The sequence below is a fragment of the Rhinatrema bivittatum genome, chromosome 15 (assembly GCF_901001135.1).
Source record: "Rhinatrema bivittatum chromosome 15, aRhiBiv1.1, whole genome shotgun sequence".
Lineage (NCBI taxonomy): Eukaryota > Metazoa > Chordata > Amphibia > Gymnophiona > Rhinatrematidae > Rhinatrema > Rhinatrema bivittatum.
This window is the reverse complement of record NC_042629.1, coordinates 47478360-47499038: the sequence shown is the minus strand read 5'-3', so window position 1 is coordinate 47499038 and position 20679 is coordinate 47478360. Positions and strand designations below refer to the sequence as shown.

Below are 20679 nucleotides of genomic sequence, written 5' to 3'. Positions count from 1 at the left end.
ACAAGTACCCATTCAAAAAAAAAAAAATGCTTCCCACTAAAGCTCAGCACTTATCATTCATTCTCAGAAAACCACTGGTAGCAATCACCAGAACATACACTTCTCTTCCAGGGTGGAAGTCCTCCCAGAAAGTACCTTGCCCTCTTGTACCACACATGCTAGTTCAAAGGCTTCTGACTTTGTAAGTCTGAGAACTGTAACTTGTTGAGATGTTTATGGAACGGGTAGAAACGGGCCCTTCAGCTCTGTGTCAACCTCGATGTAACAGAATTCCCTGTGGGCCAAACCTGCTGCGTTACACTTGCCGTCGCGTGGAAGCGAGAGAAGGTGCCACTTCGCCGCTGAGTCACTTTGTACAAACAAGAGCATTATGCTGCCTGCATCTGTCTGCGTTATGATTTACAGATCACTTTTTTTTTTATACACGCGGTAGCTAAGACAGAGAACATGGAATCTGACCCCCAAGAGCTGGTATCGTCAGGCGGTTGGGTAGCTATTGTCTCGTGACATTATCCACATAAGTTAGGTTATCAGTTCCAGGAAAAGAATACATCCTGAACCACAGCTCCTGTATTTATTGAACAGCAACAGAAAGTGTGTAAAAATCTGATTTTATCAATTCAACAAATATGACCATAACGTCAAGAGCAGACACACCTAAGCAGTAGTCAAACTGAAGGGGAAAAATATATGGGGGGATGGGGAAGACTAGCTTCTTTTCATATTTTATAGCTGGTAAATATCAAACTGATCCTATCATCGCAGACCTTCAAAAACGCATCCACAGAGGTTCTGGAGGGCCTTGCCCATCGGCAAACAAGGTGAGCACCCTAATGCTACTATGATACAAGCAAACAACCCAAAGGTTGATGTCTTGTTTACAAAGTATCATACAGATGGAAGTTGAAGGTACACCGATTGCCGTGGCTCCCTGTGAGGTTATTGTTAGGTCAACCCCAGTGGCATGATTCTGGCTTATCTTCAGCCCTGACGTATATTGCTTTCTCTTTTCTATGGAAAAGACACTTAACACATCTTTCCCCCCCTGACCTCCACATCCATTGCTAGAATCTGAAAACCAAGAAGTGCAGGGATGGGTTGTAGTCAGGCCTTTAAAATGTCCTTTCGCCCACAGAGGTGCGCATCTCCCCTAGAGATTTTTAGTATGCATTTTCACTACACGGTACCATCTAGACTAAATGTGCTCGGGGCACTCAAGGCTTCAAATCAAATAGGAAATGAGAAACAGAATGTGAAAACCTATAGGAAGGGAAGGCAGTGGGACTGAGAAATGACCAGGAATTTATTTTGTAGAAAAAACTAAGACCTCTATCTGCTGAAGGACAGAGTTCAGGCAACAATAAGAGAAAACTGGTTTCTTTACAAGCAATGATCCACAGAAAAATTACAGGGCGGTTACTGTCCATGAACCTTTGATAGAGTGTGGGTCCCTTCTTCAGATGTTATTAGAAAACGTATTCTTGAAAACTCATGTCCAGCATCAGCACTGGATAATACTTATGTAGATCCAACACAAGGCATTAAAACCCGCAAGGAAACCAGTTAAAGTCCAGCACTCTAATACTGTGGCCGGACTCAGCTGCAACGTTGAATTGACAGCTATGTAAGAATAGCTTAAGCAAGGTATGCACTTGCATATGTAGGAACAAGGGTCAACAAATAAGTTGCATGCAATACCTTTTACTGGACTAACTTAATACATTTGTGATGAGCTTTCAAGAGCTCTGCGGTCTTCACTGGGTCAGAGAGGAAACAGTGCAGTTGTACCGGGATTGGATAGCAGAGTCAACTGGGCCTTAGACTGTTTACCACTGCCATTGCAGCTCAGCAAAGAGGAAGAAGAGGGGAGGAACAGGGGGGTTGACAGAGGTGGCTGTGGTAATACAGCTTCACAGTTAAAAAGACCTTTAAGAACATAAGAAATTGCCATGCTGGGTCAGACCAAGGGTCCATCAAGTCCAGTATCCTGTTTCCAACAGAGGCCAAACCAGGCCACAAGAACCTGGCAATTATCCAAACACTAAGAAGATCCTATGCTACTGATGCTATTAATAGCAGAGGCTATTAGCTAAGTAAACTTGATTAATAGCTCTTAATGGACTTCTCCTCCAAGAACTTATCCAAACCTTTTTTGAACCCAGCTACACTAACTGCACTAACCACATCTTCTGGCAACAAATTCCAGAGCTTTATTGTGCATTCAGTGAAAAATAATTTTCTCCAATTAGTCTTAAATGTGCTACTTGCTAACTTCATGGAATGCCCCCTAGTCCTTCTATTATTCGAAAGTGTAAATAACCGATTCACATCTACTAGTTCAAGACCTCTCATGATCTTAAAGACCTCTATCATATCCCCCCTCAGCCGTCTCTTCTCCAAGCTGAACAGCCTTAACCTCTTCAGCCTTTCCTCATAGGGGAGCTGTTCCATCCCCTTTATCATTTTGGTTGCCCTTCTCTATACCTTCTCCATTGCAACTATATCTTTTTTGAGATGCGGCGACCAGAATTGTACACAGTATTCAAGGTGTGGTCTCACCATGGAGCGATATAGAGGCATTATGACATTTTCCGTTTTATTAACCATTCCCTTCCTAATAATTCCTAACATTCTGTTTGCTTTTTTTACTGCTGCAGCATACTGAGCCAACGGTTTTAAAGTATTATCCACTATGATGCCTAGATCTCTTTCCTGGGTGGTAGCTCCTAATATGGAACCTAACATCGTGTAACTACAGCAAGGATTATTTTTCCCTATATGCAACACCTTGCACTTGTCCAATTAAATTTCATCTGCCATTTGGATGCCCAATCTCCTAGTCTTGCAAGGTATTCCTGTAATGTATCACAATCCTCTTGTGATTTAACTACTCTGAATAATTTTGTATCATCCACAAATTTGATAACCTCACATTACCTGATAATGGGGAAAGAAGGCCTTTTTGTGTTTGTTTCAAACTGTTTGATCATCTTCATTTCAAATGTTTTATACAAAAGTTAAAAAAGGTAGCCCCAGATGTATTGTTAGTCCAATAAAAAGGAGTCACCTACAACTTGTTTGGTGATCCTTATTTCTAAGAATAGTTTAGAATTCATTAGGCCATACTTTTCCCATCTCTGATTACAGGGGAATCCCAGACTCGTCCTGCAATGCCCAATGTGAAATTAATACTAGGCCAGCCCTGGAAAAGAGATACAACCTTACTACTCAGTTCACCTACACTATACAAATACTATTTAATGTCCAGGTGATTTGCACTTGGAATAAAAAAAAATGATCCCTTTTCATCAGCACATGGTCCTAATAATGGAAGAGGCTGCAGTGAAAGTGTGTCATCACATATTCAAAAGTATCTCTAAAAACATCCCAGCAAGCTCTGGGCTCCTGATGAGAGACATGGAGTCAGGACTAGGAGTTGTTCCTAGAAATATTAAAAAAATAAATATATCAACCCACAGTTGACTCTAGCATCAGAGATAAATGGGATATAGTGCAGGAGGTATCTGGTGTTGATATGTTATTCCACAATGTGTTTTGTAGGCATGCAGCCACGCAGAAGTCTGTGCACTGTTATTGGCGAGTGTCTTGCCACTCAAATGCCTGTGAGTGCAAGTGTGAAAGATTCACGTGGGCCCGGTGCAGGTGTGTATGTGTGTGTGTGTGTGAGTTGTATGCAAAAACACATCTTCAAGTGATAACTGTTTGTTTCCTACAGTTCTGGGGTCTGCGTTGGAGCCAGTGGTGCTCGAGCTTTTGCCAAGACTCGGGGATAGCTCCTCAGGAGGCATTCAGAAGCTATGGAAGAGAAAAAGAAAAGAAGAGAACTTATTAGTCTTATCACTGTAACTGGTCTGCTCTGATCAGTATCTCTGACTTTCTTTTGATTAACCAGTGTGTTTTTGTATTTTATGTTAAGTTTTTTAGATACATGAACCACACGGGTAGCTTTTCTTTTGACAAGGGTTGCATCTGATATCCAGTATGCAAGATGTGGATATTTTAATAATTAAAAATTTCCCTGGAAGATTTGAATAGTTTTCACAGGAGGATAGTAACTGGCAGCAGATAAAGACCTCTTGGCCCACAGTCTACTGTGCCACTACAGACTACACTCGATCTCCAGTCATCTCCCATCCTGCCCTTAGCACTGTCCTCTCTATCTGCCCCAACCGTAATTGAATTGTCTCCTCTAACAAGCTTTTCCAGGCATCCACTACCCCCTTAGTAAAGAAGCATGATCTCATATTTCCTCTCTCCTTACAGCCTTATGTCATGACCCCATCCTTGAGTTTCTTTTACTATTGATACTGCTAGTTGTTTGAATGTTTATGCATGTGATATTTTGCAGCTGTATAAGTCGGTGTACTCCTATGTTGACTGAATGACTGTATGAACAATGCTCTGTAGAGATAAAATTAAAGAGAGGTTGGGGGTAAGGTTGCCAGTTGACTTTATTTTCTTTGGTGGACAGGCCGATCCCAGCCTGGTTTTACTCCTTTGCATGCAAGGAGATGTAGTTCTGTTTTCCTTAGAGCAACAAGTTCTCAACCCAATCCCCAGGGCCAACTTGGCTAATCTGATTTTCAGGCTCTCTTTAATGAATATGCATGATGGATACTTGCAAACAGTGGAGGCAGTGCATGCAAATCTATCTCATGCATATCCATTGTGGATAGCCTGAAAACCAGGCCTGTTTATGGCTCGAGGATCACATTTGGTCACCTCTATCCTAGGGTGGTAAACTGGCTCCAGTATCTCAGGATGGTTTGATCCGAGCCTGGTTTACTCCACTGCTTAAATGGATTGCAATTGCTCTGTCAAATTCTCGAAGGCAGTGGTTCTCAACCCGGTCCTCAGGGTCCATCGGGCCAGTCTGCTTTTCAGGCTATCCCTAATGAATATGCATGAGATCTAAAGACCATATATGCATGCATGTTATTGCTTACAAACTCATGTGGTTAATCACACACAAGCGGCATGATTTTAGATATTTGCACCTGCTCAGCTACACAGATTCAGCTGTAAACACATACACACGTGTAATCACATGCATAGACACTCCTTCATACACGTGCATATGCACTGGCAGGTACACATGCAGTAATGGACACCATCAGACAGACCCATGGACAAACTGCTTCAGATTGAGCTCCAGGGCTTCCTGCCCCGAGCTATCTTTTCCTGAGGCACGGTAAGGCTGAGGGATTATACCGAATCTGCTGCTAGCATCACAAACAGAAAAAAGCACTTCATTAAATTGTTCCAGAATATTGTCTGGGCCACAGCCACAGTGAATCATGGAAAATTGGGGTGGAGCTATGCGAAAGCCAGATTAGCAGGCAAGTCTGAAAATGTTTTATCGACAAGTGGGCATGGCCAGTGAAGCTGTTTGACATCAATGTGCAGAATAGATGGATAACTTAATGTGCTTGACCCAGCTAAAAGGTGAACACATATGGGTCCTCTGAAACTGAGTTCCCCATTTATTGCAGCACTTAAGAACATAAGAACATGCCATACTGGGTCAGACCAAGGGTCCATCAAGCCCAGCATCCTGTTTCCAACAGTGGCCAATCCAGGCCATAAGAACCTGGCAAGTACCCAAAAACTAAGTCTATTCCATGTTACTGTTGCTAGTAATAGTGGCTATTTTCTAAGTCAACTTAATCAATAGCAGGTAATGGATTTCTCCTCCAAGAACTTATCCAATTCTTTTTTAAATCCAGCTACACTAACTGCACTAACCACTTGGCAGGATGGCAGCTTCTTCACCAGCCAGAGACCTTGGGATTTTAAACTACAATTTTCTAATTCCACACAATACTCTGCTACTGCGATAAATAACCAGCTTCACCAGCTGTGCTCATAGGACAACCTTGATCTCCCTTCAGCTTAGGAGGCTATATTCATAGAAGACTTTTCCAAACTACACCTATGTAAAGAATGCAAAAGGTTCTAGCTGTTCGTATCCCTACCCTTATCGCACACACTATTGCTCAAGAAACAGCCATTTCAGTATTATAAATCTCACCCTCTCTTCAAGGCTCAGTTTGTTATCCTACTTATGGGACCACACATGAGAGTTCAGCTTTCACTACTTCCTAAGGTGCATCATAGCACCCCATTTCCAACTGGAGATCTCAGGACCTGGGCCTTCAACCTTTTGGCTCCAAACCAGAGAATCTACCACTGAGCTAAAGATGCAGCTCCCATAGCCAAGCTAGAAGACAAACCGCATCTACTCTAACCTGGCTGCTCATATCTCTCCTCTTCTCATTCTACCCTGGTCATGTACCATTGACAGTTTTCTAGATAAAATCAGTTTTAATATCACAGTTATCACTCAGCAAACGCACTCTGTTATCAGCCTCAATTCTTCCTGATCCTGACATCAATCAATGGCTACTCCTTTGACTAATGACGGCATGCTCAGGGAGAAAGGAACCTGAGCCGGACAATCTCATCACGCAGGTCTTCGGCACAGTTCCATGTCAAAAGTGATTTAGGATTCTTGTCGAGACACTTCAGTTGGACAGCAACTGTAAATGAGCTTCCCTTAGGGCGTTTAAGACCAGGCATAGATACACCAGGTAACAGCATGGACTACAGGTCGGCAGAGGAGGAGAATCAAAAGAGAAAGAGCTAAGTCAGAGCAAAGATTCAGTCTTTAGGCACCTGCAAATATAAGTGCTGCGAGATCTTGTCGAGTTGCTGGAACTATGAACACTGAAAGCGGATTCATCAAGGTCTTTTCCTATAGACCCAGACTAGGAGAAAAGCCTTTGTGAATCAGGCCCTAGACATCCATGTCAACTTATCTTCCTACTACAGTGGTTCCTAAGCCTTTCCTATTCACCCCACATGAATATGCATGAGATACATTTGCATGCATCTATTGGGTCTCCAATGTATGCAAATGCATTTCATGCATATTCGCTGTGGATATCCTGAAAACCAGAATGACTGTGGGATCAACAGCACAAGTTTTGGAGACCCTGCCTTAATGACCTCTCTTCTCATTCTCCCCGCCCCCCCCCCCCCCCCCAAGCATGAAAGCCTGGCTTTACTCAACTTATCTGCTAGTTTTAATGATGTGCTATTAAGATGATGAGAGACCACAAACCAAGATTTTGAAGAGGCAAAATCTGAAAAGTAGAATATAATTAAAGGAGAGCAGGCATTGTAATCCAGTGCTTGGAGGCCCTCGCTACTCAACAGTCTTAACTTTGCTTTCTCTCACTGGGCAATCTTTCATTTCTGACCCTCCACTATGCTGCCATGTGCCGACAACATGACTTTGCCAGAGAAGTCCATTCAGGCTCAAAGTTATCCCACAAACAACTCATTCCCAAGTCGCTCTTCTATGGGGACACTGGGTGCATCCCTTTCTCGTTACAGAACTGAGCTGGGATGTTCCACCTCTCACAACGTTTAATTACTACTTGTAAACGTGGGGAGACTAAATTTCCCAGCCATCTACCCCGGACAAATGGACCTGCCTGAAAACTGTTCTTTGCCCAGGCTTCCATAGCTGGGGGGGGAAGAGGGAAGGGGGGATTTAGACCCAGGAGTAAGTAGCACGTGTCCATTTCTTTTTCAAATGCACGGGGACCGTTTTGTCCTCAACTGGCCTCCCAAACAAATGGGAAGTGCAAAGAACGCCAATACTTGGTACCTACTTACTCTCCCGTTGCTAATTTTTAAAGGACCCAGGCACAAAAGTGCAACAGACCTTGCAACAGGTGTGGGGAGGAAGGAAGAGCTGCTCAGAATTTCCCCCTGTGTACACAGGAGCCAGAAACCCCCGGTCACACTGGCCGGGCAGGCAATGAGGATTTAGCATCAGGCAGGCCCAGACTTAGGGTGAAGCAACATGGGCAACTGGCTAGGATGCCAACTTTTGAAGGCTCCAACTATCCAGACTAAAGAGGTGCATGCTCCTGCTGGTTTTAGGGTACCGCTTTCTGCTGCTAGAAAACCAATCTGTCTGCCTTCCAGCAGGGCACTACCCCTCACTCAGGGGAAAATCCTTACCCCCATCAGTCAAAGCTATTTAAATATGGTGCAGGGCCAAGAGAATCTGGAGAAAGAAAGCAGGAGTGTCTTCTCCCCATGGCCAGTGCTTCCATTGGGCAAACTAGGTGGTTGCCTAGAGTGCCAAAATTTGGGGGGGTGGCAAAATCCCGCCAGCCGGAGGCCCAAAGGGGAAAGCCAATATTGTCCAAGAAGGGAGCGCTGTGCTGGAATAGCTGGGGGGTAGGGCTGCATGACCGAAGGTTTGCCTAAGGCACCAGATACTCTTGCACCGGCCCTGCTTCTCCCTTTGAAGCAGAGGACACATGCTGTAAGCTTTGCACAGGCAGGAGCAGCCTCACACAGGCTCAGGCACGGTGGAAGCTTGCCTTCCACAGACAGCGTTTACTTACGCAGGGTTCCTAAACAAGGTGACGTGGGAACTGCTTAGGAACCGCCCTCACTTCATATACTCCCTTTCGCTCACATAATCCATAAAAGACCCTGGCATTTCAGCAAAATCTTCCAGCACAAGACTCGTAGAGTCCTCACCCAGCGCATCGCTGTCAGGCCAAGAGGCTCTGCCATGGGTGGAAGACAGAGGGGCGTGGGGGAGAGGCGGGGCGGTTTTCTGGATAGGCGTGGCCAGAGGCTGAAGGCGGGGCGCTGACGGCTCCAAAGAACCGCCAGATTCCTTTTCTGCCTCTGGGGAAGGCTCCAAGACATGGTAGAGGCTGGGTAGCCGGATGTCAAAGCGGAGGCCAAATTTGGCAAAGAGCTTGTCATTGAGAGCATAAAGCTTCTGGGAGATGTCAAATCCAAGCAGCACGGAGAAGAGACGGGCGATGTAGCGTTCTTTGGCCAGGAGGAGGTAGAGCTTTTTCCGGGGCCAGCTGACATAGCTGCAGTCAGTCTCCGCCATCAGGGTGACCTGGAAGAATAAAAAAAACAAGAATGACATTAACAGAAGGTGCTACCGAGGCAAAGCACAGGTAAGCATAACACTTGTGCAATTAGTAGTAAGATTAATTTGTTCTCTTTAAGATCATAAGAACATAAGAAATTGCCATACTGGGTCAGACCAAGGGTCCATAAAGTCCAGCATCCTGTTTCCAACAGTGGCCAACACAGGCTACAAGTACCTGGTAAGTACCCAAAAACTAAGTCTATCCCACACTACTGATGCCAGTAATAGCAGTGGCTATTTTCTAAGTCAACTTAATTAATAGCAGGTAATGGACTTCTCCTCCAAGAACTTACCCAATCCTTTTTTAAACACAGCTATACTAACTGCACTAACCACATCCCCTGGCAACAAATTCCAGAGTTTAATTGTGCATTGAGTAAAAAAGAACTTTCTCCGATTAGTCTTAAATGTGCTACTTCCTAACTTCATGGAGTGCCCCCTAATTCTTCTATTATCCGAAAGAGTAAACAACCGATTCACATTTACCCATTCTAGACCTCTCATGATCTTAAAGACCTCTATCAGATCCCCCAATCACCCGTCTCTTCTCCAAGCTGAATTGCCCAAACTTCTTTAGCCTTTCCTTATAGGGGAGCTGTTCCATCCCCTTTATCATTTTGGTCGCCCTTCTCTGTATTTTCTCCATCGCAATTATATCTTTTTTGAGATGCGGCGACCAGAATTGTACACAGTATTCAAGGTGCGGTCTCACCATGGAGCGATACAGAGGCATTATGACATTTTCCGTTTTATTCACCATTCCCTTCCTAATAATAATTCCCAACATTCTGTTTGCTTTTTTGACTGCCGCAGCACACTGAGCCGACGATTTCAATGTGTTATCCACTATGACGCCTAGATCTCTTTCTTGGGTGGTAGCTCCTAATATGGAACCTAACATTTTTTTCATATTGAAGCCTTGACAATGGGTGCAACTGCCCACAAGTTTCAAACTCATGCTAATTCATCCTGTCACATTGGTGCCCACATATCTTTCTAGGAGATTACAGCTAAGGTGAATATTGCATTTGTACCCAGATTTAAGGAGATTTAAGGAAATGGGTGCTCTTATTGGGTAGAGATTGACACTTGGCTGTGAGAGCGCCAGGAGTACTTTTAATTAAACTAGACAATCTTAAAGCCTAAAACAGAATTAAACAAGCTTTGAAAATTATCTAGGGAGATGGTAAGTATTGCGATAGAATCCGTTCTGGTGTACGTTGCTTGCTATATTTCAGTGATCTTTTTTTAGCATCAGTCCCAAGGTCAGCATCTCTGCCACCTTCTTTAAAAGAAATGCATCTCTCCCAGCCCATCTCAATTGTGTCCCTGGGCAATCACATCCTCCTGCATACCCCGTTTCCAGGATGCTTAGCCTTTCCTAATGCAAAGCCTGAAAGTCAGTGAATATAAGAAGTACCGGTACTTCCACTGTAGCATTTTTTTTTTTTTTAAAAAGAGTTGAAATATGAATGAACATGAAAGACCTGTGAATGGACAGTAGTCAGGGTTGAAGCCTTGACGACTGGCGCTACTCATGCACAAGTTTCAGACTTGTGCTAAATCAACCCCTTTTTCTGGGTCCATTACCCTGTGTCCAATACATGCTATCCTGGGACCAAGAGATGCACTGATGTCACCTTCTACTTTGGGCTGATCCCACTGCAGAAGAGAGAAAGGTCCTGGACCTTTTCAAAAGGTCCAGCAGATCTTGTATATTGATGGACATGGGTGGATTTAAAAAGCAAGAAAACAAAAGCAAGGAGCAGGCAAGTTGGGCTCATCCAAACCTTAAATTACTCTATTTTTAAAAAAAGCCAAATAAAATTCCACCCTTGGTTTGTCCTCGGCATATAAAGGGGGACAGATCTTTTCTCTCCTCCTCAGCTCACCCGGCTGCAGGCGCACAGTTTCCCTTCATGCATCTCAAGAGGGGATCCAGCTGCGTTGCCCGCACACCCAAGAGCAACGGGATCTCTTCTGGTGCCGCCTTATTCCCTGCCACTCGCCTGTAGAGCCAGGGATGGGGAATGAATGCATTCTTCCAAAATTCCTTGGCGGAAGAAGACACATCCCAGGGCGTTCATTTTTTGGGGGTGACCGTGAGCTGGCTTTCCTGCCAGAAAGCTGGGTTTTCCCCAGCTCGGGAGATGAAATGTGAAGTGACTGTGCCCCAGGCATTTGGGTCTGGCTCAGCTGCAGAAGGACATTTGTATTCTTCTTCACCTTCTTAAAACAGGAAGGGGTGACGGGGGGGGGGGGGGGAGGGGGGATACAATCTCAGAAGCAAGAGAGTGAAGGATCCCTTGGCTGGATTCGGCTCGGGTGGCATCTTGCCTGCTCTTCTACACAAACTCGCAAACAACTCCCGAGAAACTGCTGAGCTAGGGGTTCGGACAGGCTTGTGCATTGGGGGAGCGGGAATGTCTTTTGTTCTTCCTTTCATTTCATTGTCTAATTTTTCCTTTTCATTTCCCTCCATTTTGTCTTGTTTCTTTTTTTTTTGGCTTTGCAAGCCCCAAGTAAGAACACCCCACCCTCTCCCCACAAACCCCCTTATAAAACCCAATGCCCCCCCATTCCTCATCCCCACCTGAGAAATGTCCCGTGAATCCACGCCACCTTCCTGGAACCCCACCTCTACCTGAAAAGTCCAAATTGCACCACCACTACCCCTGCGGCACCTCCCCCCCTCTTACTTTCCCCTACATTCAAAGTTTTGGGGCCTCTCGGGGGGCAGAAATGATCCCCACCCGGGGTGTCATTTAACACCAGTGAGGCAGAAGTGAGTGGGGATCGCTTCTGCCCATGGGGGAGAACCAAGACTTTGGATTTAGGGTAAGGGATGTCCGGTGGGAGAGAGAAGAGGAGGGATGTTTGGACTTTCTGGGAGCGGGGTGAGGAGCGGAGACCATTTGGCTTTATAAGGGAGTTTGTAGTAGGTGTGAAGGACAGGGACAGGGCTTACTGCCCCTTTATCCAGCACAGCGATGGCAGCAGGAGCCTGTGTTCCCAGTGCCTTCGCCGATAACAGCACTAATGATATTTTGCTGGTTTTTAGTGTGGTTTCAGCTGGAAATGACACAAATAGAAAACAAATATTGCTGGTGTTGTATTCTTTATAAATAGCAACACATCCCTGGGCTCTGGTGACAGATTGTATTGATTTTCCCGCTGAACGGGGGGGGGGGGGGGGGGGGAGCACTGGACAACACCAACCCATAATTAACAGCAGTTTACACTGTGATGGCTGGTTGCCGTCAAAGATGGAACAAGATTTTACTGACAAACAAACAATCCTCCGCAGGATGCCAAAAAAGCTCACAGCAGAGCCTCCATTTCTTCTCAAGCCCAGTATCCAGTTCACCTGCCAGGCAAGCATTTCCCTCCGCCGGACGAGGTACTGCAGCTAGAACAGGACACCACTGCAGGGTTATAAAGTGACCTAGCACTGTCCTTCAAGCCGGAACTTTACCCTCTACTGCCTCAGATACAAACTTGAATTGTGAGCCCTCTGGAGACAGTGAAATACCTATAGTATTACTTCACCTCATTCTCTCTTCCCTGTGTCGAAATAATTTTTCTGAACGCAGAGGCCAGGGCACGTCCCCTTCCAGGCTGGGCACGCCAAATGACCAGTGTTTCCTCTGGAGCACAGAGGGACACTGGCACATGCACTGGTACTGTGGCAGTAGGAAAAAAACAAAAAAACAAGCACCTGAGTGGAGCTGTGATATTCTTTGGACTAAGTATGGAAAAATGATACCCGCGGGCAAAGGAGACAGCGCCTGGCGAGAGGCCGCCTGGAATGATGGGAAATTCCGCAAACTGTTCTATCGGACCTGGGAGCAGAGCACCAGGGGACCTCTGACCTTGCCCTCTCCTTCTGTGTCGATGCTGTTCTATGAATAATAGAGAGGGACACGAGACGGGTGACTTCCAAGGCTGCAACGCCTTGCCATGCATCAAGCTGACTGGAAGGTCATATGATATTCTTGTGACCCGGGAGACGAGACCAAAACACCAAACAAAGTCAATGTCTCTCGCTTGCACGTCCTCTGATGCACTGCAGAAACTTTATTCAGATACTAGACAGGCGGCTGTCACAAAATGAATGCATCAGTTCCCAAACAATAAAAACGACACATCTGGATAACAGATTCAAACGCGGGGTTTAAAAGGGCCTGACCCTGGCAATCATTCTGGGTAAACGGCCATGAGAAACCTTTCCTGACAAAAGTAATTATGAGGGCGCTGTAATTTAACGTTCGAGGCATTAGAAACAAGGCCACTCATCAAATGTTATGCTAAATGTGATCATTAAAGTCCTTTTGCACTCTGGATTGTTTTCAAGGGCTCGTTTTCATTTATTTTTTTCGGGAGGGAGGGGGAGAGAGGGCAGACAGTTTGCTCCTGCTCCTTTGGACTTCCAGCTCAGACTGAGGGGCCACGAGCCTACACTTGCAACTGTCTTGGGATTTTTTTTTTCCCCTCTATTTTATATCCCATTTCAACTTACAAAGCCCAACCATTGCAGAGACAGAGCTCGCCCAGAGCCTATGCACCCTGGGCTCCTTCCAGAGCCCTGCAATTGTAGACTCTAGGTCTGGCCACTAGGTGTCACTGTTGCATGACGACTAGGCTCTCCTCCTGCCTGCACAGGCTGTGAACCCCCATCTCTGCTGCATTCCCAGCCTTGACCTGCCCAGGGAGCAGAAGGCATGACCCACGAATCAAACCCAGATCTTTCGCATGGCAGCGCCCAGAACCATTCATGCATCGTCGGACGGGTCATCAAAGGCTTATTTCTGATGTCAGATACCATGCAAACTGCTCAAGCTCCCATTTGCCTTCCATTTTGTCTCTGATAGACATTAAAATGAGGCTCCATGAGGTCCATATTCAGCGCCATTTAGCTGGATGAGTTTTGAATTACTCAGCTAAGTGGCGGCAGCTGAATATCTGCCTGGGATCAATGGCCACCTCTTAATTACTTATCCAGTTAAATAGTTAGCCCGTAGATGGGGTGGGGGCTTAACAGAGGAGTTGAGGTAGCCAGACAAGTTATCCAGATATTCAGAGCTTATCTGGCTAACTCTGGTCATGCCGGAAACCTGTGCTAAAGTTGACCAGATAAACTTATCTGGTTAACTTTTAGATAGCCATGTATATTCCGAGGCACAGCTGCACCATTGAATATCCTGCCTAAGTTAGCTGAATAGATTTATCCAGCTAACTAGCTCAACTGGATAGCAGCTGAATATGGACTTAAGTGTTACTTATGTACTGCTCACTGCTGTGACAAGTCGCTCTTCTTTGTGCTTCAGGCATCGCTCTGCGTGTGTCCTAAGAAGGCTGCGCGCAGAATATTCTACGTCTCTCTCCTCCTCCCCAACATGAATGGCCTCTATGAACTTCCTTCCTGGTTCTGAGCCATGAAAGTGAGCCCAAGCGTTCTCGTTACCTGAAATATCCCCTCTTCGGAGGGCCGCAGGGATTCCCATTCTGCTGAATCCAGGAACTGGTATGGGAAGACATAATGCAGGAACTGGCCATCCAGACTCACGCGGACCCTGCGTGGAGGAGGAAAGCAAGAGGTGAGGGAGGGAGGAAGCACATTTTTTGGTTTGTTTTTTTTTTAACCTTTCTGTTTTGCGTTTGTTTTTGCCGTTTCTATCCTGACTGACAGACGTGCTGCTTTTGCAATTCTGGTGATGCAGTTTTATTATGCCGGCTGCAGTAATCTTCTCCAAACAAGCTATTTGGCTGTAGCAGACTATAAATGTTCATCATCAACAAATAAATAAAATAGTTAAGAGTGTTTTTCTATTTGGGCCCAGAGCGAACTGTAGTGCGCACGGTGCTGGAAGTTGGCATTCAGTGGGTTAATGTGATCTACACCAATTTATGATTTCTAGCCAACATATTTGCAAGCCACTGAAAACAACATTGTTCCAACACTGAAGCCAGTGCAATGCTAAAGATATGTATACTGTACTCAAAATGCTTTCTGGTATGTTCACTGAGACATAGAAACATAGATGCTGACAGAAAAGGACCCACTTTATACCCATCTGCCTTGCTGTTAAAGGTTCTACTCCATCTGTGGCCTTCCCTCTTATAGAAACATAGAAATGATGGCAGAAAAAGACCAATGGTCCATCCAGTCTGCCCAGCAAGCTTCCCATGGTACTATCTGCCGCGCCATGCAGGTTACCCCCACGTATCAGTCAGCGCTGCTGGATGTGCTTTGCTTATGGACTTGGCCACAGAAGAAGTCCTGGGTTTTTTCCTTAATGTCTGTGCATCAGTACTCCTGAGTGTAAAAAAAGGTCAGGGCTCGTGGCGGTTGCCTCTGAATCCAAACCTCTTTCTTCCCCCCCCCCCCCCCTCCCTCCTTTGAAGCAGAGAACAATGTTGCAGTTGCATCAAAAGCATCAAGACTTATTGGTTAAGGGCAGTAATCCCCATGACTTCTGTTAAGGGCAGTAACTGTTGCTCTGTGCAGGTTACCCCCATTCTTATCAGTTCCCCAGACCATAGAAGTCGAGGCCCTCGTTGGTTGCTGTCTGAATCCAATTCCCCTTTTCCCCTGCCATTGAAGCAGAGAGCAATGTTGGCGTTGCATCAAAAATATCAAGGCTTATGGGTTAAGGGTAGTAACTGCCCCGCCAGCAAGTTATCCCCATGCACATTTTCTTCGATTCCTTTAGGATTTTGCCATAGAAGTAGTCCTGTGCTTTTTTCCTTATGTCTGCTTATCAGTATCCCAGTCCATGGAAGTCGGCGCAGTTGTCACTGAATTCAGTTCCTTTTTCCCCCCTGCTGTCTAAGCGGGGAGCAATGTTACAGTTGCATTAAAAGGCATCAAAGCACATTGGTTAAGGGTAGTAATCTCCATGCCTTCTGCTAAGGGTATTAACCACTGTACCAGCAAGTTACCCCAAGTACTCTTTTTTTCATTCCCATCCTGTAGCCATTAAAGATCCAGTGTTTATCCCATGCCTCTTTGAATTCTTTGACTGTTCTCTTCTTCACCACCTCCTCCAGAAGGGCATTCCAGGCCTCCTCCACCAACCTCTTCTTCCGCCACCAAGGTCCCTGCATGTCCATCCCATTCAGGCGTGAATTCTGCCATAGTTTCAGCTCCCATAGCCTCCACTGGCAGCATATTCTAGTCCACCACCCTCCCGGTGAAAAAGTATTTACTTACATTGCTTTAAAGATTCCTTCCCTTAAGAACATAAGAACATGCCATACTGGGTCAGACCAAAGGTCCATCAAGCCCAGCATCCTGTTTCCAACAGTGGCCAATCCAGGCCATAAGAACCTGGCAGGTACCCAAAAACTAAGTCTATTCCATGTTACCATTGCTAATGGCAGTGGCTATTCTCTAAGTGAACTTAATAGCAGGTAATGGACTTCTCCTCCAAGAACTTATCCAATCCTTTTTTAAACACAGCTACACTAACTGCACTAACCACATCCTCTGGCAACAAATTCCAGAGTTTAATTGTGCGTTGAGTAAAAAAGAACTTTCTCTGATTAGTTTTAGATGTGCCCCATGCTAACTTCATGGAGTGCCCCCTAGTCTTTCTACTATCCGAAAGCGTAAATAACCGATTCACATCTACCCGTTCTAGACCTCTCATGATTTTAAACATCTCTATCATATCCCCCTCAGCCGTCTCTTCTCCAAGCTGAACAGCCCTAACCTCTTTAGTCTTTCCTCATAGGGAAAGCTGTTCCATTCCCCTTATCATTATGGTCGCCCTTCTCTGTACCTTCTCCATCGCAACTATATCTTTTTTGAGATGCGGCGACCAGAATTGTACACTTCATAAGATATCCCTTTGTTCTTGAGCTTTTCTAAGGAAAATGCTTCCTTCTGATACTTTATTGAAGCCTGCTCACTATCATATCATATCATAGCTTCCCTTTCTCTTGTTTCTTCTAGCGTTCATCTTTGGCTCTTTAATTCTCTCTGATAAAGCTTATATAGTGCAAGCCAGGCACCATTTTGGTGGCTTTCCTTTCAGTTGCCTCTACCTTGTCAATGTCCTTTTGTGGATGTGGTTTCCAGAACTGAATACCGTTCTCTCATCAAAGAATCACAGAAGTATAAATGCACTTTCTTCCTTCTTCTTGCAGAATATTAGCTTTCCCAACTGCTCCGTCGCACTGACTGTCTACCTTGATGTCATCAGAGATGATCACTCCTGGATCTCTCTCCTATTTGGTGACTGCTGATTCTTCACCTCCAAAAAAGTTCTTGGCCCTTGGATTTCTGTGTCCCAAGTGCATGATTTTACTTTCTTTTTTAGTTAGAGAGTAGTTGCCTATCTTTAACCATTTTTCCAGGCTTTTAAAGTCCTCTATGAGCAGTCTACTCTGCTGCAAATTGGCACACTTCCCGCCTATCCCTCAGCCACTGTCACTTGTGAAGACACTGAAAAGGCCTGGACCTAACGCAGGTCCTTGTGGCACACACTCGTCACGTTCCCTTCACTAGTGTGGATCCATTGACTTATCATTCTCCGAGTCCCTCGGACCAACCAACATCTCACCCAGTTTACAATTTGTTTTCCAACTTGCTTGCTCACTAGACCAAAGGGCACATCTCAAGCTGAGGGCTGATCCTCGAGGGGATGCAGGGCTCCATGGATATTTCATGCCATTGATGATGGAGGGGGATTCATCCTCTGCAAAGACGGCATGAGTTGGGGGTGAAGGGTGGGGGAAGTTCAGGCTTACCTCCCTGGCCTCAATGTGCTGCAGCAGAAAGGATGGAGGCATTTTTTGGACTCAGCCCCACAGCTGCATCGTAAAGGAGGTGGCAGCCTGATGGTGTTACACCCTGCCTCCTCCCAGATGTAGCACACTGGACCAGAAACCTGGGTGAAAACTGCTGCTATTGCAGTGGCACATGACATACCCCCCCCCCCCCAAAAAAAAAAAGATATAGGGCCTGGGGCAGTTACCCCGACAGCCCCCATGCACTTCATTACAAAAAGCCGTCGTTTACCTAGTGGGATTTTCCCCTTTAAGAAACCTCACTGCCTGGGATCCTAAGCCACTGTCTTCAAGTTGCTGTGCTTTTCTGTCCTGCAGCAGTGCTCCACTGCATTGCCCACCACCATAAGCTAACGAGTTTGTAGTTTTCCCATCTCCTCCTCCTCCTTCTCGCCCTTGCAGTGGGGCTACCTTTACATTTCTCCAGTTACTTGGAACCTCTCCTTTTTCAAGCGATAAACTGAATAGAGTTGTCAGGTGTACAGTCCTCACCTCCGTCAGCCTCTGCCATATTCTGCTCTGTACCCTTTCAGATCCCCTGCTTTTGTTTGCTTTCAACCGTACCGGTGAATTGAATATTACTACTTCCTCGGTAAAAGGAGGACGTGTTCACTACTAACATTAGCGCAGTGTGAATAACGTTTGGCATGTCACTTGTTGAAAACTTTTGTTTTTTTTTATTTATCTCAGGAACGGACGAAGTTTGAAAGCTTAAAATGGTGAAGGCATGCTGGCAACGTTGCCACTTATGCCGGAGAGCTGTCCAGGCATGCCTGAGCGGCGGGGAGATGGAGGGATAAAAAGCGATCGCAAAAATCAAATCTGCCTCTAGTGAAATGCTCTACCGCAGCTGCGCTAAAGGCAAATAAATAAATAAATAACAAAGTCATTGCGTCTTCCTTTTTCCCCCCTCCTCTTCCTGATAGGACTAAACTGCTGATTAGAAAGCTTTCGGAGCTAGGCCAAGCCAGCTAAATGACCACATGCTGATAAGGAAGCAGAATAAAAAGGAACCAGCCTGACCACAGTAATAAACCGTTTCAAAGCTATGGGTTTCCTTTATTAACCGACAGTAGTGCTAAACACCCAGTTCTGAACATTTTCATGTCTTCAAATCCTGCTCTAATCCGTGAAAAGCCTGTATTCTGCAAAATTCCTGAGCCCTGTAAATGGCCAAAACATCTGTAAATGTTCGATTCGACCCACAGCACCATTTCCTGCTGCAAATAGATATTTGAGTCGGGTCGAAGGCTACTAGTTTTGCCCTGTTGATACGGACCCCCATACCTAACAGAACTTTGCTGACCTGAAACCCAAATGCTTAGAAATCCCAAAAGATAGAAAAGCAAAATGCCTTTCCAAAAAGAAATAACACTTTTTGTTTCAAAGAATGTGTGTGGGGGGGAGGGATGACAAACCATGAGCTGGGTCTGCTAAGGCACTTACCTGCCAGAGATTAGCAGTGATAGGCGGTCAATGGGGGTCTTCCCCTCCACGGCATAGTTCTGGTCCTTCACCAGCGAGAGGACGCGATCCTCACTGCACTTGACGATCTCCTTGAACGCGGGCATGGGCACTTGCAAGGGCTGATAGAGAGTCTTGTAGAGGGCGTCAAACTCCTCCTGGAAGGTGTCCTTTCGAAGGCGGTACATCAGGTGGGCCAGCTGAAGCAAGCAGAACACCACCAGCAGCAGGCTCCAAGCGAAGACATCCAGGCCGCAGGCATCCAGCCAGCCCCACAGGGCGTAGCAGAAGAAGCCTAGGGCCAGCAAGCTAAAAATGTAGATGGAGCCAAATATCCCACTCCCCCCCATATAGCCCAGCAGAAAGAGGACATTAGCCAAATGGTACATAGCCCCCTCCATTAGAGGCTTCCAGCCCTCACAGAGAGGGCTGTGGAAAATCTGCTCCACTAGGGTCAGGTTATGACTCATGTCGCCTCCTCTTTCTCTCTGTTTTTCTTGCCCTAAGTCAAGAAAAAAAAAATTATATATGAAAATTAAAATAAAGCTCCAGGCTGTGTGATTCCCCTTTTTTCAAGGCTTGATGGTTCAATTGAAAGTCCAAAGTAGCCTCATGGTATTTTCTTAAATTAAGAAATAAATAAGTGAATCCTCCCCCTCCACAAAATAGATCTTCTCAGTTGCTAGTTGCACTAGGAGCTGGCCTCATGTTTGCTCTCCAGTGAGCCAAACAAAGAAAAGGCCTAGTTTAGATGCTGGAGCGCAGAGAAAACTGGCATTTAACTAAAGAATTCATTTGAGAATGCAATGAGAGAGTTCCTCTTTTCTTTCTCTCTCTCTGTTGCTCCTTCTTGATGCATGTAAATAGAGACTCTGTGTGTGTGTGTGAGAGAGAGAGAGCGAGAGAACTGGTGTTTAATTTGGAATGGATACCTCTTGGCAGCAGGAGGGAGCGAGACCCCTGGATAACCATGTTTGGAATTGAAATCCAAGGAGGAAAGGCAGGCAGTGCCCAGGAGAGAGAGAGAGAGAGCGAGCGAGTGGAGAGGCCCAGCCACTTCACATAACTCAAAGCACGAGCAGATAAGAGCAGAGGGTAGAAGCAAAGACGATAAAACATGCCTCGCTCTGCTTAGTTAGCCCTGAGCTACGAATCCAGCTGGCACCATCAATCTAAAAAAAAATAAAAAAAAAAATATATAATAACCCCCCAAGTTTATCATCAAGGATACAATCTGTGTGATGTAGTCTGCAGAAAAACCTTTCTTGCTGCTTCTGAATGCCAAGTTCCTAAAACAAAGATTAGATTGTCTTGAAAAGGCCACCACAAAGTACCTCGACTCTTTTCTTTTTTAAAATGAATTATATAAAAAAGGCCATGAGAGCGTGCATCACATTGCTAGTCTATTACTTGCAAACTTA

The 20679-nt window shown here is 45.5% G+C and overlaps 2 protein-coding genes across 3 annotated transcripts in view; one reads left to right on the top strand and one right to left on the bottom strand.

Moving 5' to 3' along the window:
* PLA1A (phospholipase A1 member A) overlaps window positions 1-4461 on the top strand; it is a 28244-nt gene extending 23783 nt beyond the window's left edge. Inside the window, exon 12 of the transcript XR_003852799.1 lies at window positions 3737-4461. The gene's annotated coding sequence lies outside the window, so the exon portion shown is untranslated. The remainder of the gene's footprint in view (window positions 1-3736) is intronic.
* POPDC2 (popeye domain containing 2) lies at window positions 2808-20172 on the bottom strand. Of its 2 annotated transcripts, none has more exons than XM_029578158.1 (4): window positions 19241-20171; window positions 14466-14574; window positions 8587-8965; window positions 2808-3816 (listed from the first exon to the last, which is right to left on the bottom strand). In XM_029578158.1, exons 1-4 carry the CDS (start codon window positions 19726-19728, stop codon window positions 3731-3733), a joined length of 1062 nt encoding a protein of 353 aa, XP_029434018.1. In that variant the 5' UTR covers window positions 19729-20171; the 3' UTR covers window positions 2808-3730. The 2 variants fall into 2 exon arrangements, with proteins under 2 accessions (XP_029434018.1, XP_029434017.1); XM_029578157.1 differs by having other exon boundaries at window positions 3679-3816; window positions 8448-8965; window positions 19241-20172.
* Window positions 20173-20679: the final 507 nt, after the last annotated feature.

Bases quoted from the DNA above. Each gene is read 5' to 3' on its own strand.
- POPDC2 (XM_029578157.1), bottom strand. From the start codon at position 19,728: ATGAGTCATAACCTGACCCTAGTGGAGCAGATTTTCCACAGCCCTCTC. The intron at 14,575-19,240 runs GTAAGTGCCTTA...TCCTCCACGCAG, and splicing joins TCACTGCTAATCTCTGGCAG to GGTCCGCGTGAGTCTGGATG. The intron at 8,966-14,465 runs GTAACGAGAACG...TTATTCTTCCAG, and splicing joins CCGAAGAGGGGATATTTCAG to GTCACCCTGATGGCGGAGAC.